Raw genomic sequence first — 12,869 nt, 5'->3', positions numbered from 1 at the left:
CCATCTTCAATCCATGGGCTTTGTAGATGATGAACGAATTAATGAAAGACATTTCGAGCCCCCAGAAGAGAGCTTTTCTCCACCATCTCGCTCGTTTATTCATGAAACAATATTTAACGAAATGTTTATTTGCCTGAAAAGATTTGGTGTAGTATTTTGTAAAATAGTTGATTAAGAAAGGCTTGGAATCGTTCAGTCGAGTGTTTAAATTTTCAGGTACGTAAGAACTTAATATGGATACTGTTTTTCCATAATTTGATTTTAAAAGTAATAAATCACTGCAGTGAAAATAAGTGTGAGTGTTCTCATCGACTTTCATGTCTACGATGGATGTCGGAAGATATTCTGTATTTGTTTTGACAATTCCAATCGTATGGAATTTCATGTCTAATAAATGCCTAGCAAGGAATATGCTATTGTAATGTTTGTTTATAAATATATGATAGCCTTCTGCTTGAGGAATAGTTTCTAATAATTTCTGACAAAAATACAAAACAATTTTGCTATTGGAATTCTGTTCAGACTTATCAATAAATTTGTTATTTACTTTGTCGCAATGAGGAAAAATTGAAAATGTATAACCCGTTTCGGAGTCAATTAATACGGACATGTTAATATCGTTTACTTTACATTCGTTAGGGTTGGATTTGATTAGACAAATACTACCATCAGATTTAACGGCAGAACTCACAACTGCTAGTTCTTTACCAGGTACAAAATGAGTCCTAAACTTGGAATCTAAATAATCCAAATAACTATTGACTGTATCGGAGCCGACTATTAAGTTTTGTTCATCGTCAGTCTTCTCATTGAGATTGAGCATCCAAAATATTTGAAAGAATCTCTCTTTTGTAAATATACTATGAAAGAATAGCATCACATTGCAAAGCTTCGTGGACCAGTAATCTTCCACGTCCTGTGCTTGTACGAGACCCATGTTCAGAACGGCACCGAGGAAAGCTTTCATTTCTACAACAGTGACGTCAATCCAAGTGAGCCAAAGTGATTTGTTTTTCAATTTGGCTTTGTTGATCTTTTCTGAGGCGTTAGCGTTAGTTTGTAGCACGATGAAGTCTATCAATTCGTCGGTAAAGTAGAGTTGGAAGAAATGTATTGGGTCAGTGCAATCGTTGGGTATTCGAGGTCCAGGGTTGAGCAATCCGGTGGAGAATGGAATAGTAGGAGGGGGCTCATAGTCTCTCTGAGTTTTCTTCCAAGCATCGTCGTCTATAGATTGACGTGACTTTTTTTGAGGATGGTTAGTTTTAGTTTCTTTCAATCGTTTCGATTTTTTACTTCCAAATCTGGATCGTTTGGTGTCGTCCATCTCAGAAAGATTCAGTTCTCCAGCACACGCCTACTTAAGTGTCACTTTGACAGCTGTCTACTATTGATTGTGGTTCTGTGACAGCACCAAAAATAAAATTTTTACCTACAAGTTTACCATATAATGATTTTGAAATTAATAAATACAATATACATACTACGCAAAATTTACACATTAAGGAGGCCAAATTTATCATCACTTTTTTAATATTTAATAATAAGCCCTATATTTAATTTTTTTTTACATATATACCAGGAAGGCCTTACAGGTAAACCCCAATGCGCCTTCCTGGCCAATTACAAATCATAATTACAATGCAGCATTTTTATTACAAGTCGTTGAATTACGAGACACTGAAAAACTCGCAAATTAACGAGACATCTATGAATTGTACATAAATTTTAGTGTACATTAATCACACTTCAAATAGTGGTGACATCAAAAATGAAATCAGAGAAAATTGGCAAACTCTGATAGGAAACGATCGACCTGGAGTCACAATATCCAAGTCTGACCAGCAGCACTACAGATGTACTCAGAAAAATTCTTTTCCAATCGAGGTCATCTCATGGGATCGAACTTAACGACCGAGCTATGCTGCTGGTTTAATAATGTTGCGTAGGGGTGGGTGGAGGATCTAAGTAAAAGGCCAAAGTCGTTTCACAGCATTTATTGGTGATTAAGAAGATACACGCACTGGCAGTGCTCTGTCCAGAATGTCTTGTTATCGACACCGCCTTATAAGGGGCAGATTCTCAAGCAGATGTTGATGGCAGATGGCAGATGCTCAAGGCATCTTCAACGTCCGGTTTGCTTGCCTATTGTTATGGTCACGTACTAGATGTCCCACGCTACCGGTGCGGCAATGGCGTAACTACCGCGCCCGCAGACCCCGCAATGCGGGGGGGGGCGCCGCAAAGCGGCGTGCCTTTTTTGCAGATTTTTTAATTTGTTCTGTAATTTCTTTGCAATAGTTTTTTTAAAAACCTCTGTTATTTTTTAACCTATTTGCATCTCGTTTTGTTGTATTTACATATAGCTGATAATTCTCTCTTATTCTTATATATATTTTTGTTAAAACAATAAAATAAAATTATATGAGGCGTAAAAACGTAAAAATTTATAAATTTTTAGCTGTCAACATTAACAGGTGGGAAGTTTTTAAGGAAAATTCATCATCAGTTACTTTAAACAGATTGTGCACTGCTAGTTGGTCGTCCAGATTAGACTCTATTAATGCACTTCGATATATATGTAGGTACATATATGTATAGATGTTTTAAAATTCCTTACAGAAATATTTTTAAAAAGTAAAAGAAATGTTGAACAATCAAAAGAAAGTTAAAACATCGTCTTAAAGTATTAGCAATGATTAGTATTAAATTTTAACAAAACAGTCGTTTTTGCCAATGAGTCCAGAAAAAAGTTTTTCTACGTAAAAAAGGTATGAATTATTAATTTAGAAAGTTATTTTGCTGTAAGGAAATAATATGAATATATGGGGGGGGGGGGGCGCCTTAAAATATTTTGCGGGGGGGCACCTGGAATTTACGCTACGCCACTGCCGGGTGCGGGTTCTTAAAACTCCACGGGGATGCGACCGAGTACCGCTATCGCCGCTAAGTGCATTCGGGGGAGATAATCCTCGAAACCAATTATTATAACGGTCACACAGTCTCTGGAATGCTACTCGGCCTAGTCCGATTGCACTTACTCGGCCTAATCCGAGTGTACGTAACAATAATATAGGGCTCAAGCTGAAAAGAACACTTGGTTTTACCCGGTTTCGCTCGGTGTTTGTAATATAAATCGCTTAAACTTCGCTAATCTAATAATAAAATTTTACCTACCTACCTACCTACATATAAACAATATAAAACAGCAAGAGAACAATTAATTTTAAATAGATGGCGCTAAATGCTTGTGTATTTTCCAAGAGGAAGTGTCGACACAAACAATATACCTATAAATATAGGTTTTTTTCTTAATTCTACCACCCAAACCTTACTTACATACATACATATTTACAGTCTTTTTCGAACTTATATATTAGATTAAAATAAAATTAAAATTAAAATGTAATTAGTTTGCTTTGTGAGCGTGATCGATGTGAGCGATTTATACATTTATACGATTTATACATATGTATATACATCTTTTTTTATTGAAGAAGCTTCCGTATTTTGACGTGACGCTTTTCCTGTCAAGTAGTGCTTTACACTATGGAGTGCAGACTTTGTCTTTGTTCTGTTACTGCCGGGTCTTTCGTCTCCATATATGACAATCCTCAACCTCTGGTGCAGCGTATTTTGACCTGCTGTCATCTGCAAGTCGGTGACATTTATTTTTAACTCATTGCTATCTTATTAGTCGAGTTACATTATAACCCTTTTCAATTGCAGGTTAAGAAAGATGACGGGCTGCCAGATATTATTTGTTATTCGTGTGGCGAAAATCTGGAATCGTTCAGCAGCTTTCGGAACATTTGCCTTAAAAATGACAAATCTTCAAAACTGAAGTTAGACAAGCTTTTCGATATCAAGACGGAAGAATTTTTAGTAGAAGATTTAATATGGAAAGATGGGTTGGATTCGCCACCAACCGTTTGTAATTCCCCTGTCAATAATGAGGTAAATCAATTAAAATCTAGTATCTTAGATTGCAGGGAAAACTTCCATTTAATTGAAAATGTAAGTTTAACAATAAAAATTCATTGTTATTGTTAAATTCAATTACACTGCAAAAATATCAAACATATGTTTGTTCTATTTTACAGATTAGGTCGTGTGATTGCAGAGCAAAAATAATGAATAATGCTGAATTTCCACCGGAAGAATCTAATTGCGAGTCTATATTAAGTAAATCAGGCAAATGTAAAATTTGTTTAAAATCATTTAAACCCGAGGAAAATTTTAAATCTCACACTGTGGAAACACTTTACAAATGTGATATTTGTTTAAAAACCTATTCTCGAAAAGGCAATCTCAATAAACACATGAAATCTCACTCTAGGATGAAACCGTATGAATGTGATATTTGTTTAAAATCATTTACTCGAATGTTTACACTCAAGGCACATTTAGGATTTCATACTGGATTCAAACCACATAAATGTGACATTTGTTTAAAATCGTTTACTCAAAAAGGTCATCTCAAAACTCACATGAAAACTCACTTTGGAAAAATACCGTATAAATGTAATATTTGTTTAAAATCATTTCCCGATACTCTTAACCGTACGAAACATATGAGATCACACGGAGACAAGTCATATGAATGTGATATCTGTTCAAAAGCATTTTCTCGAAAAGACAATCTTGCCGTGCACATGAAATCTCATGCTGGGACACTATTCAACGAATGTCGCTATTGTTTAAAATCATTTCCTAATAAATCTAAACTATTTGCACATAGAAGAACTCACACTGGGGAAAAAGTGTATAAATGTGACATTTGTTTTAAATCTTTTACTCAAAAAAGTCATGTCTACACTCACATGAAAATTCACTCTGGGATAAAAATGTACAAATGTGACATTTGCTTAAAATCATTTACACACAATTATACCCTTGTGAGACATGCAAAATCACACACTGGGAAAGATCAGACGCCGATTAAATGCTAAAATCATTTACTGACACGTTTAACTGTAGGAAACATGTTAGATGAGCTAAATAATCATAAACTATATTAAAATGTCGAAAAATTTAGTTTAGAGTTAAGTGAATCAAAGTTAAGTTAAGAATGATAGATATATACTTATATAGTAATAGTTCCGACTCGAGCTGCCCACGTCATGGGATTTGCGGATGACTTCTGAATCCTGGTGTTGTCAAATAAACCCGAGTGACTGGAGCCGTACACCAACGAGGCCCTCAGAAGGGTATCCAACTGGATAGACGGAATGGGACTGTCGTTGGCAAAGCAGAAGACGGAGGCGATCTTCTTCACCCGCTGCCGAAATCTGACGCCGCCGACTATCATCATCGGAGGAGAGCTCGTAGTGTTTCAGAATTCTCTGAAATACCCAGGAGTCCATCTGGACAGGAAGCTCAACTTCAGGGAACACGCGACAAGGGTGGACGACTGATGCGTAATCTAGGACGGCCGAAACCGAAGAGAAGGAAGCTGTTGAACAACGTCGTCCATTCGACGCTTCTCTACACAGCACCGATCTGGGCGGATTCCATGGAAATCGCCTCGGTACAGTGGAGGAGTGCACTCAGAGTAGCCACAGCGTACTCGACTGTCTACGAAAACGCTGTTCTGGTTGTCTTATAAATCATTCTGATCGACCTACTGGCGAAGGAGAGGAAGCAGCTCTTCGACAGCTCTAGATGCAACGCGTCGGAAGCCTGAGAAACAGCGACGCGCAGACGGCAAGAGCTGATGGGGTGCTGGAAGAAGCGGTGGGACGAAGACTGTACGGGACGCTGGACCTAAAGGATAATCCCGTCTGTGGGCGACTGGGTCGAGAGGAAACACGGAGATACCATTTTTTATTCAGAAGAATGAATGTGAGACGAACGGAAGAGTGAGTTTAAATTGTATTTTATAACTGTTTCTAAAATTAAATGTTCCTAAATTCCAATTTGTATTTTGCAATATATGTATTATTATTATTTTAATTAATATATACCAGGAAGACCTTACAGGTAAACCCCAATGCGCCTTCCTGGCCAATTACAAACAATACAGCATTTTATTATACAAGTCCATGAATTACGAGACACTGAAAACTCGCAAATTAACGAGACATCTATGAATTGTACATTAATCATACTTAAATAGTGGTAGGAAGTGTTAAACCAATTTTTAATCGGGAACCATTTCAACAATGAAATCAGTGAAAATTAGCAAACTCTGATAGGAAACGATCGACCTGGAGTCACAAATATCCAGGTCTGACCAGCAGCACTACAGATACACTCAGAAAAATTCTTTTCAATCAAGGTCAGCTCGTAGGATCGAACCCGCGCCTCTCGGTGTTAGGTAGAAGCTTAATGACCGAGCTATGCTGCTTGCTAAGTATGTATGTATGTATCAGTGATGCAGAGATGAGGAAAATAAGAAAGACGAATAAATGGATCCCACTCTTTGATTAAATATGTACATAGAAGTTCCAGAGAGTAGACTGGAGGTGAGGTTTAGCCGGTAAAAACCCTGCAGTGCTGACTGTGGGTTTTTTCTGAAGATTCCCCACCTCCAGCGCAGTGGAAAATAAAAATAAAAATATATTTAATTAAAAGAATTTCTGAATTTTATTAATTCATAGTATTTTCAAGAATTCAGACACAAAAAAATACATCTGTAGAAAGCATTGTTTTAACAGCAATGTTTTGGGCTCAAATCTGGCGTCACATTATTGCTTTCAATAATGAAGAACACTCTTAAGAAATTTTAATGTTCTTGGCGAATTTTGTAGACGAATTCGTAACCTGCAATGTAATTTTCGACGTGAACTTAAGTAACCACGAAATATGACAAGACAATAAATAGAAAATCGACGCAACGGAGCTGATATAACTTTACTTTCACGGATACTACGAGGTGATATCGACTGCTCTGCTATCCTAAGTAAGTTTCCTTTATATGTACCAAATTGTTCTCTACGAAAATGGCCCCTTTGGCGTGCTTCCATTTTTTTTTTCCTTTTTTGATTGGCCTTCATAGCAAGTTCTATTTTTCATATTTCATGCTATTTGAAGAAAATTTTAATTGGCTTATATTTAACTATTTATTTTATTATCTTTATTTTAGCTGTAAGTTTCTCTCTCTTTATTAAATAAATAAATAAATAAAAATATATTTTGCCTTTGCGGCGCCTCCAAAGCTGTTACGCCCGGGGCATCGGTGTTATGCCATTGCTTGCACATCTTTAGTAGACTATGTTTCTACTATTGTGTTTATATGTCTCTGATAGAAGTAGAATGCATAGAATGGTCATTGTTAACAAAAGTATCGTCTAAAAGCAATCGAAGAGAGAGACGGAAAGTCAAAAGAGAGACAAGAGAGAGAGAGAGACGAAGTTTAGCAAACAATGAACAAACTCTGCCGAGTTTTTGTAGCAACATTTTTGGAGGCTGAGAGCGATTCTATGCATTCTACTTCTATGTAAATAATCGATTATGCCTGGCGTATGTTCAGACAGGATTGTAGTTTTTGACCACTGGCAATACATAGGTACTATAAACAAGGGTTCGGTGATTATTCCGCAAAAAGCGATCACTAAAATGTCGATTACGGAACATTTGGCACCCAAAAACTCCATCATCACGCGAAATATCGTACTAACTAGAACTCGAGTGCCAGATATTCCGTTTTCGCGATTTTTGTGGCAACGATTGAACAATTAAACGATTAAAATTTGTATTTTAAATAATCTTTCGATTTATCTGGGAAATAAATAATAGTTTAATATTTTTTAAATGCAATTTAATTTAGAGGTATCAAACGATGCCAATATACATCATAATATAATAATAATAATAATAACTATGTTATATAATAATTTCAATCTATTTTTACACTACTTACAACTAATTAAACAGCCGTAAACAATTACATTTTTTCTTTAGAATAATGACTTACATTATTATTTATATAATATGCATATCATATGTATACTTACACAGACAATAATACATTTGTACACAAAAAAAGTTCAATCTGATCAAACAAACGCATGTCAAATATTGTGTTTTTTTTTTCCAAGTCATTATCATTAACTATCATTTTGTTTACCGCTACAATACGCTATTGATGCCCGGCACACATCTCGATTGTGAGACTTCGATATACAATATGTATATTGTATAATATATATATAAAATATATGTACATCAAAATACTAATTTAATATGTTTTATATAGTGGTAGTATATTCTACAATTACAATTTATTTGGCATCGCATCGATTCTTGGAGTCTCTCGAAGTTCATATTTTAAATTTTACCTGTTTTATTAATCATAGTCTAAATCAAAAACACACGCTATATGTATGTGTACTCGACATCGCTAATACGAATGAGCTTTATATATTATTATATGTAGATAACGAAAAATATGTATGTTGTACCATATACTATTTAGCATATCGTAAACTATGACTTGGTACAGGTTTTTCATTTCAAATTGACCCTTTTTCATTTCCAATTGGGCCTTTATCATTTCAAATGAACGCCTTTTCAATTTCAATTTGAAATGAAATAGGTTTTAATTTGAAATTATATAAGATATAGTGTGAAAAAGATGGTCATTGGATTATTCGTCAAATTGCGGTGGTCACAAAGTCAATTTTTGCCATGAAAATCGCGAATACACAATATTTGGCACTCAAATTCTCGTTAGTATGATAGTTATCGTTAGTATGATGGACTTTTCGGCTGCCAGATGTTCCGTTGTAGAGATTTTAGCCACTTTGTGACCAGTAATCACCGAACCGAAGAAGATATAGTTATAGGCGTTTAAACAATTAAAATCTAACAAAGCGAGAGGTTATTTTTCACCATCGTACTGGCGGATTTGATTTGAATATATATTGTTGACCAAACCGCGCAAAATGGCAAAGTTTCAAAACGATCGGAAGAATGTAGGATATCAAAATGAGCGAAGACAAACTAAGAAGAGACTTGTATAATAATAATAAAAAGAGTCAATTTGGAATGAAAAACCTATATTAGTGATCATTGTTTACGATACGCTTTGTTGATAATGATGAAAAAATTATAATATATGTACATATGTAGAAGAAATGAAAAAAAGAAAAATCAAAAATAAACGATTAAAAATATGTAATTTATTTTCTTTACAAATGTCGACAATAATTACAGTTTAAATTTAACATAATATCAGCTACATAAATATATATATATATATATATATATATATATATATATTTATATTGAATGCATAATTTTAAAATTAATTATATACAAAAAAAAGTAAACATATATATACATAACCTTATAAACTTTTTTTTTGTTATTTTATATTTAAAATTACCTTTGAATTTAAGGCTTTAATGACAACAACGACGACGATCCGACACATGGTGTGGCAAAGTCGGAGCGAAACGTAATCAATATTTCAAAGACTAATGAATATATGATATGATAAAAACAAATACATGCGTACGCTACATCGTAAACTTTGAAATAATAAAATAATAACAACCGTTATGAACAACCTTTAAAAATGCACAACGGTTAAAAAGTGTCATTTCTAAACAGTAAACGGAAAGTACATATTTACAAAACTCAACAGTTGTTAACTAAATAGTTTCATATGAGAAATAAAGAGCGCGTTAATTAAGCAGTCAATTCATGTTGGGGTTTACCATTTTTTCTTTCGTCGGCCAATCTAGCTATAACAGTAGGTTTTTATCATTTATTATAGGTTGTGGCTATTTGCAGGTACATGCGCAGAAGGCTTTGCGATATAGTACCTGCAAATAGCTAATAATTTGCCGACATAGTACCTACAAATAGCCACAACCTTTATTATATATAAATTTATATCGACAAACATGTCCGATGATGTTCTCAAAATATTGTAATACAGATTTTCGACCAGAATGGAATACAACGAAACGAAATCAGTCTTTTACAGTTCGTAATTGATTTTTTCAGTCAGCACTAGAACTTTTCGAAAGAAGAATACGGTGAAATTATATATTTTTTAAACATACATATATGGCTTATTAGCAGTAAATTTTATTTTAACCTTGTACAGTATAAAAATCAATATTTTATAAATTAATGGAACGCAAAAAAAAAACGTTGTAATAAATTTTATTTAACAATAATTTCATTAATAAAAAAATATGTATTTATTCCGGCGGTCACATATTAGAATGACAAAACAAGCTTAAACGATACTAAATTCGACTTTGAAAGATGAATGTTGATCAAATGGGCACGTGTTGAATAATAATGTGTCATTCTATAGTGTCAGCCTCACAAAGACATATCGATAACAAATAAAAATAATAAGGATAACTTATTAACAATCGTTAAAGCGAAATAAAGTGGTAAAAAAATATGTTATTATACGTATTGCTGTATCGATATTGAAGAAACGTTTACAATTATAAACATTATCAAAATTTATGTATTATTTGATGTGTATATATGTATATATATAATATTATAAAAAAGACAATTGACGCAGTTCGATGGTCAAAAATTTATAATGTAAAATTTATTTCGGATGTGTATGTTTGAGGTTATGAAACGGTGACACAAAATGGCGTTTTTCGATTGTTTTTATTTGCTAAAGCCTTGCACTTTTAATTATGAATGTTTGAATTATGTCATTTGTTTTTTGTTTATATCGTCAGTCCGGAAGAAAAACGTCACAAGTAAAAAAAAAACGATTTTTGAGTTATCGATTGCATACACACATACATTACATAAAATCATGATTTTCGCTAGAAATATGTCGTTTATCTAGTTTGAAACAAAGCAATAATTTCGTTTTTTACTTGTATGGAAGTATTCACCACGTTCAAACTTCAATCGTCTCTACTGAAAAAAAATACAATTTTTGACTTGTGATGTTTTTCTTTCGGACTGACGATATGTACTGACAAAGTTAAGTCAAAATTTTGTACTAAAAAATCACAAAAAAAATACACATTTTGTTCAATTTTCATTACTAAAGTCAAAAAAATAAAAACAATATATATAAATTTCTCTAAAGTTCTAAAAAAAACCGATTATTTATAATCTTCAGATACAATGTGATGAACATGTCGGAACATGGCTATGTATTTTTAACAATTACACACACACAGTTATGAATGTAGACTATCCCCATTATTATGATGTGAACTTTAGAAGAAATTAAATATAAATTAATAGCGCTTTAAAACTTAATGGAAAATAAATAAATTTTATATATGTATATAAGAAATTTTATAATAAATTAAAATAATAAAATATCAGTGTGATCCATAGCAACTAAATCTGACTGAATTTTTACATTGAAATGCTAGTGTCCAACTGCTTCTACATAATTAGCCGGATAGAGGCCCACTCGGCCGTCCTTCCGACCTTTACACCACCCTTGTTCGTCCTCGTCTTCTAATTTTTCGAAGAGATCACCTAAAAACACGAAACAAAAATAATTACACACTCAAAACAAAATTGAATCGCAATACTTATATAATAATATCACTTGTATTACCTTGTCTGAAAGTGAGTTCGTCGCTTTCGGCACCTTGGTAATCGTACAATGCACGCACGGGAACACCAGGCTCTCCGGTATCGGTCAAGGGTTCAGCCCCGCCGTCTACTTCGTTATCCCCGTCTTCGTCCCATTCTTCCTCATCAAAGGGATTCTCTTTGCTATTATTCGCTGCTGCTGCTGCTGCAGTCGTGGGAGATGTAGAATTTGTTACGCTTGTCGTTGCCGTTGTAGTTCGAGTCGGTCCAGTGCCATTTCTGATACGAGACAATATTGATTATATGATTCTATACAAATTGACAATTAAGTACACATAGTTAGATCTAGAAAGTAGACGTAAGAACTTGGGCTTGAAAATGCTACTCAAATTGTATTGCCAAAAATTGTCAATACAATGTATTACGGCATGAAACATACATATTAATTGGTATTACGGTATGAAACAGTTGCGAAAGCTGTGCTTCTGGAAGAAGATTTGGCATCTTAACGGTAGTACTTTAAATTGGGACGCCAGCTCAAAGTCGGATACTTTCCGGACAACATATGTACATGAACTTACGTTATAGTTCTTTGGGGTGAAGAAATTATTGGTTTTTTGTCAGCTGTTGATGGTGCCGACGAGTCGCTCTTTTCGGTCTTTTCTTTGCCATTATTTAACGTATTGGTTGCTCCGCTAGTGCTGCCACTTTTCGATGATGTTTTATTATTTGCAGGTAGGTCCTGTAAACGTTTCATCAAAGTTACATATATTGTATGTGTATATGATATGAACTAGCAAGAAGCATTATTTATTCAAACCCGCTAGCACGAATTGATAATTTTCCAATTTTTAAACACCATTTTAGAGACTTACGTCTAGATTTTTCACCAGTTCATTTAACTACCCGTGAATTGAACTGTGGTAAAATATTCTAATACTAAAAATGTATGCTTTTATTAATAAATTGACGAGTTATGAAACCTGTTACAGAAATTGGGTAACATCAACCCTTTGAGTGCTGACGCTTTTCTGTTGAAAGCACGCCACGCTGAAATTGTGCCAACATTTCTAACTAGAATTATTTAGAAATCCAATAGAAAGCAGGTATAAAAATTGTAGCTAATCCAAACAAACCCTAGATAACTACCGCGGAGGATTTCGAGTTTTGTAAAGGTGTGTTTAGACCCTAATATATCTTGCAACAATAGAAAATAAACAAAACAAGTCTATTAATGAATGTATTTCTCCAAAACTAGTTCCATCTTCTTCATTGTTGTTAAAATGTAATGCTCACAATCTAAAATAGTCAGCGGTGAGGGATTTCCATCAGGAAATTCTGCTATGGTTATAAATTCAGAAATTCCGGTGTAAACC

The 12,869-nt window shown here is 34.0% G+C and overlaps 3 protein-coding genes across 3 annotated transcripts in view; 2 read left to right on the top strand and 1 right to left on the bottom strand.

Annotated features, from left to right (window-relative positions):
• Positions 1–12,869, top strand: part of LOC143912008 (uncharacterized) — a 439,734-nt gene that overhangs the window by 51,563 nt on the left and 375,302 nt on the right. The window lies entirely within an intron of this gene.
• Positions 3,601–4,952, top strand: LOC143912123 (uncharacterized). The gene is made up of 2 exons (XM_077431326.1): positions 3,601–3,957; positions 4,104–4,952. Exon 2 carries the CDS (start codon positions 4,134–4,136, stop codon positions 4,950–4,952), a length of 819 nt encoding a protein of 272 aa, XP_077287452.1. The 5' UTR covers positions 3,601–3,957; positions 4,104–4,133.
• Positions 11,196–12,869, bottom strand: part of Synd (protein kinase C and casein kinase substrate in neurons protein Synd) — a 91,539-nt gene continuing 89,865 nt past the window's right edge. Inside the window, exons 9-11 of the mRNA XM_077430606.1 lie at positions 12,075–12,235; positions 11,516–11,772; positions 11,196–11,433 (exon numbers count right to left, since the gene is read on the bottom strand). Coding sequence (XP_077286732.1) covers positions 11,321–11,433; positions 11,516–11,772; positions 12,075–12,235 — 531 coding nt within the window. The 3' untranslated portion in view covers positions 11,196–11,320. The remainder of the gene's footprint in view (positions 11,434–11,515; positions 11,773–12,074; positions 12,236–12,869) is intronic.

The sequence above is a fragment of the Arctopsyche grandis genome, chromosome 5 (genome assembly GCF_051622035.1).
Source record: "Arctopsyche grandis isolate Sample6627 chromosome 5, ASM5162203v2, whole genome shotgun sequence".
Lineage (NCBI taxonomy): Eukaryota > Metazoa > Arthropoda > Insecta > Trichoptera > Hydropsychidae > Arctopsyche > Arctopsyche grandis.
The sequence above is the reverse complement of the archived record's forward strand: the minus strand, read 5'-3'. Positions and strand labels throughout refer to the sequence as shown.